Here is a 5,941-nt window from a genome sequence, read left to right as displayed (position 1 = left end):
TTCCAACTTCTGATTTTTTTTCAGTTTTATATTTTAATATATTGTCACTTATAGAATTATTTTATATCAAATCACTGTACTCTTTTGTGTATATATGTTACCAGGAATGAAATTTACCCGAAGCATGTTAGTGAACTCAATCCTGCTTATGATCTTGGTATATTTCATGTTGAAGACAAAAACTGGCTTTACACTTTGGCATATAATGGTCAACCCTTGGATGACTCGGTATGTAGGAATTTACTTTTGCAGTATTTTTTTTTAAATTTTAGGCCAGTGTACACATGAACACTCAGTCCTGTTAAGTTAGCAGTGAGCATTCATTTTCCTTTGTTTTCTGTGATTTTGGTTTGAAAAACTGTAGCTGCTTAAAGCTTTCGAGTGCGTTTAGTGATTAGTTATTTGTTATGTTTTGTTTCAGCACATTGATGTTTTGTTCTATTATCTGAGGAAGAAGGGGAAGTATGACAAAGACCTACCTGTAACATTCACCACCACAGATTGGTACTTCGACGAGAAAATTAATGAGTTGTGGTAGGCGTTTATTGATACAGATGGAGACAGTGATGTGTGCAATCCGAAATATGTCATTGCAGAGTATATTCAGGGGTTTGTCTTGGATGCCAATGTTCCATGGTACACTGTCGAGCATGTCTTAATGCCAATTAATATTGCAGAACAATGGCATTGGATAATGGCTGTGATGTCCTTCAAGGATAGGTGCATTTATGTGTATGACTCTATGCGCGGTGGAGCTGCTCATCAAGCCAAAGTTCATAAGGCCATGTCCAAGTATTCTGTGTTGCTGCCTCATTTTTTCGTGCACACGCATTTCTATTTAAACAAAAAAGATATCAATTGGCGCACTGGTGTCTACAAATCAAAAGACTTGATTACCCCCTTTGATGTAAAATTGGTTGAAGGATTGCCTCAACAAGTCGAAGCGTATGAATTTCTTTCAACACAATCTGTTTTGCTTTTAGATTCTGCAGTTTGATAGTTGCCGTTCTTTGTATTTTTGCAGTGATTGCGGTGTATTTGCGACATCATTTGCCGAGTATTTCATTGAGGGCAAGACGCCTCCTAAAAAATTCAATGCCTATGCACACCGGCGCAGATTTGGTGCTCTCTTGTGGGATTATGCTAGAAAGAAGATGGAACTGAACGCGCAAAGTGATGATGAGATTATTGGTCGACAGAATAAGGCGGGGAAGCAGAAGAAGTAGTTACTTTTGTCATTGTTGTAGGATGAACTCTATAATTTTGTTTTTTGTATTCTGTTCTGTTATGTTGTCATTATTGGAAGACGGATCGGATTTGTTTGTGTTTGAATTTTATGAATACTTTTAAGAATCGTATGGCAAATGAGATGTTTGTTCTGTTATAAAGGTTTAATGAGTTTCAGTGCGATATTGGATTGTTGCAGTTTAGTTTATTTTGGTGTTTTCTCCCTTGATTTTGTGTTGTGAATTATAGATATGATAAATATACGGTAGTTTGTGATACAGTGTCTCTTGCAGATACACGCATGATACATACATGATACAGATATGATACACATATGATACAGATATGATACACAAATGATACACAGTTTTCAAATATGTATTGATGAAGCCACTTATATTTGCAAATTTCTAAAACTATTTTGCATAGTTTTCTAGCTGCTACGACTGTTTTCCATTAGTTAGCTTTGTTACTACACAAATGCAGGCATGAGTAAGAGCCTATAAATAGAGATACATAGTTGATACACAAGTGATGCATAGATGATACAAATGTGTTGCACAAGCGATACATATATGATACAAATGTGATACATAGCTGATACAACTTCTTTTTAAATCAAACAGATGTATAATATAAACTTGCAACACGATTTTAAATGATAGGTCAAATATTTATTTATATCTAAAATTCAAATGACATTCTACAATGATATAGTTCTTGATATATTGCATTCTTCTAAATCTCTATGATATTCAGTAAAGTAAAATAACAAGTAATTCTAAATTTGACATATTTCATCCTCTCTTTGGATTATTTCTACAAGTTTTTCTGTTGTGACCTTCTTCTCCACACTGTCCACATTTAATCGACCTTTTTCGTTCCCTTTCAGATATTGGCTTGCACCTCCCCTTTCTTGGCCTTCCTATTGTTTTAGTCACATCTGGTGGCAAGACTTTTTCATTTAGAACTTCTGCAGGAATTTCCCATGTGCTTCCATCAGGAACCGGATAAATTGGAATTTCATAGGTCTTCAATAGGTACTTCGTGGTGTAGTACACCGAGCAATACTCAATGTGATCAATGTGTTTGTATTTTAATACTGCCCAAGCATGTGCACATGGCAGCTCATCCAACTGAAACCTTCTACAGCTGCAAGTTCGATCTTTTAGGAACACCATTCTCTGCTTACCCTTGTCAAGTACTGAATATAAGTAACTCGTCGAAGGGGTCACCTACAAAATTTATCAACTATCATTAGTGGTGACAAAGCAGATGCCCTCAAAATACATATACTAGAGAGCCTACAAGATTAAAATAGCTTAATATCATGTCAAACCAAGCAATATTTCAGGAGTGGGGTAGGCATAAATGCTACATTAAATTGAAAGCCTTTGCTTTTGTGCAGGTGGACACTAGTTTAACAGAATCACACAAAGGGTTCAAGATATAACAGATCCGTAAATTCGGCATGATTACATATTCTATGCACAAGTATCTACAGATTCCAGTCATACCTTCATCTGATGTGACAATTCAAGATTGTCCATCAGCATTGTATCATATTTTTTCCCAAGATCAGTGAATGACTCTACTGCATTCTTTAGGTTTGTAACATTCCATCGTCCGATCAATTGCCTTATGTAGTCTAGCAAAGGCAGTACTGGGAGTTCCCTAGCAGCCTTGAGCGCTGCATTGATCGACTCCGCAATGTTTGAAGTCATTGTCAATGTTCTGTTGACAGTGGAATGTGCTCTCGACCATCTTTCATACCCAACATTCATTAAGTAATCTTTGACCCTCTTATCAATTTTCTCTACCTCTGCCATGTGGTAATCAAACTTCTCAACTGTGTATGCTTTGGCCATAGCAAAGAATATGTCTTTGAGCAGCAAATGGTTTTTTTTGTAATTTTTTTTTACATTATTCCATAGATGCCATATGCAGACACAATGAGGTACTTGTGGATACAATGTTGCCGCTGCATTTTCAATGCCTTCATGCCTGTCCGAGACTATGCACATTCCCTCCCTTTCCCCAAATGCATCCTTGAATCTCGCAAAAAACCACTCCCAGGAAGCATTATTCTCTGAATCTACTATAGCATATGCGAGTGGTAGGATATTACCTGCTGGATCTTGTGTTGATGCTATCAATAATGTTCCTCTATATGTCGATTTAAGAAAAGTTCCATCTACAACAACAACCAGTTTGCAATACTGCCATCCTTTTATAGAAGGATATAGTGCAACGAAAGCACACATGAACAAGTCTTCCTCTGTTTTTTTCAAATTTACCACCGACATAGGATTTGTAAGAACCAGCATATAAAAGTAGCTTGACAGCTTTTCATATGATTCGCTTGGGTTCCCTCTCAGTACTTGAACTGCATATTCTTTCGATCTCCATGCTTGCATATATGTCATCTGAAGACCATACTGCTTGTTCATGTCTCCAATTATGTCATTAGGAGTGTATATTGTTTTTGGGTCTTTATACTTGTCTATCAGAAGACTGCCGATGAGTTTTGCAGTAGCTTGACGTTGTGCGTAAGATCTGTCTTTCAGGGGGCATGAGTGCACTTTGCTGAAATTTCTGCCTTGGAAACATTTGCTTTTTTCAGGCTCGAAGACTTAAAATACCAATCATAGTTGTTGATGCATACTAGGCAGTACCTACGACAAGGATATAAACTTTTCCATCAATAAACAGAGCGACATGAAATACAATGATACATAGTGATACACACTGCAATCAACAATACTAGATGAAAAAATACAACGACTATACAGTACTAGACGGTGACAACCACAATTTAAAAGTGTACAGCCACATACTTACAAGCAACAACTTATTTTCTGCATAATTATGCTTCTAACATCAACTACGATATACATTGAGATACATAATTATACAATAAAAATTTTGATACCTGCTTTCACTTGATCTATGCACCTTAAACTGAAATTTTTCCGTTAATGCCAAGTGCTTCATGACTTTGATTATCGTTGCCTTGTCTTTATAAATTTGACCTTCTTCTACATCTGTGTGTTGAGGGTCAGTTATTATTGTATTTTCATCAGATTCTGTATCATTCCAGTCTTCTCCATCCCCAAACTCGATCATCTTAATTGTATCGCCATTGTATCTCTCCTCTACAACTGAGCTTTGTGCACATTCTGAGGAAATCACAGCAAAATTGGAATTGTAGCAGATCATGTCCATATCCTTTTCACTCGATGTTATACAAAAAGGATACATTGTAAATTCTGAGCTTTTTTTCAGCTCAAGATATACACATAGACCCATACTATTGTGTATCACTATTGGCGGAGAACTGTTTTGGACAGTGTATTTGATTTCAATATCATTCAATGAATTATCTATCTTAAGTTGTTTCGAAATCACGTCTACAGAATCTTCAAAACTTATATTTGGAGTAACTATTACAGCGTCTGCATTATAATCTACAAAGCTGTTGTCAACATTCCATCGGCCACCATACTGAATAAAAATTGGTAAATTTGCCATAGAAGTAGCTGAAATTAGGTCAAAACTCACTAATTCCTTGATTGATTGTGATTGCAGTTCGTAGTTCCTTCTACACAGAAATTGCAAAAGCTGTATCTACACAGAAATTGCGAAGGTATATAGTGAAATTGATCGATTTTGAGTGAAATTTGGAGCTCATTTTGAGAATTTTTTGAGAGAGAATGCCGTGATTTACAGAGGTAGAGAATGTTGTGATCTGTTAAATTGATATACACAGGGAAGGAAGGAGGATTTTTAGCGTGATTCTCGGATAGAAGAATCCTTCCTTACCTGTATCTCTAATTTTGGGCTACTTTTGGTAAGTATCTAATTTTGGGCTACAGAATAAGTTTGTATTTAAATTGGCTATGTCTGTACTTTTCCCCAATTTAAATGCATTCATTCAAGAATAGAGGTCACATACATCACAAAAACGAATAAACTAATTAAAGTAACTAAAGAAAGCTAAGACACGATAATTGAAAAGAAAAATAAAAATACAGAAAATCACAAGTCAATCCAACACACTCAAAGCTACTGTAACGAGATGAAAGAAAAATGAAAACCGAGAAAACGGACCTCAACGAGAAAATTCCCTTTCACGTTAATAAAGAATCTCCAATGTGGGATTACAGTGAAGAAACAGAAACAACAATCCAGCGACTAGACCGACATCCTCGACTCGAACGGGCCTCTCAATTTCGAACTCCCATCAGGTTGCGACGGTGGTGGAAACAAAGAGTTTTGAGGCGTTTTTGGGAGCTGGGTTTCATGGATTCAGCATGGCAGCCTTTTTATGGTGTTTTGGAAAATTTACGGCTGCATTTTCATGGTAATTTGAGGCTGCTTTTATGGCTTCTTTTTAGCTGTTTCTTTCGTTATTTTTGGCAGCTGTTTTGCAATGGCTTAAGGTGTTTGTTGGACATGGTTTTGCTGTTGATTTTTTTGCAAAAGAGCTATTGTCGCAGGGACTTTGGGCTGATATTTTTGCTGTGTCTCGGGGGTAATTTTGGTGATATTTTGGGGTATTTTATAGCTGGTTTTTCAGCTGGGGTTTGGTGGTTTAAGGGCTCTTTCGCAGCTGTTTTTGCTGCACTGTTGGGATGGGATTTGAGCTGGGTTTTTGGACTATTTTGAAGCTGAGTTTCATGGGTGTTTTGGGGCTAGTTCATGGCTGATTTTT

The 5,941-nt window shown here is 36.6% G+C and overlaps 1 protein-coding gene across 1 annotated transcript; it reads right to left on the bottom strand.

Moving 5' to 3' along the window:
- On the bottom strand, nt 1,883-2,792 carry LOC109226273. The gene is made up of 2 exons (XM_019391060.1): nt 2,745-2,792; nt 1,883-2,462 (listed from the first exon to the last, which is right to left on the bottom strand). The coding sequence occupies exons 1-2, from the start codon at nt 2,781-2,783 to the stop codon at nt 2,025-2,027; spliced, it is 477 nt and encodes a 158-aa protein (XP_019246605.1). The 5' UTR covers nt 2,784-2,792; the 3' UTR covers nt 1,883-2,024.

Source organism: Nicotiana attenuata, chromosome 5 (genome assembly GCF_001879085.1).
Source record: "Nicotiana attenuata strain UT chromosome 5, NIATTr2, whole genome shotgun sequence".
NCBI lineage: Eukaryota > Viridiplantae > Streptophyta > Magnoliopsida > Solanales > Solanaceae > Nicotiana > Nicotiana attenuata.
Note: the sequence above shows the minus strand (reverse complement) of the source record. Positions and strands in the feature narration are given on the sequence as shown.

Bases quoted from the DNA above. Each gene is read 5' to 3' on its own strand.
- LOC109226273 (XM_019391060.1), bottom strand. From the start codon at position 2,783: ATGCTGATGGACAATCTTGAATTGTCACATCAGATGAAG. The intron at 2,463-2,744 runs GTATGACTGGAA...TAAATTTTGTAG, and splicing joins AATTGTCACATCAGATGAAG to GTGACCCCTTCGACGAGTTA.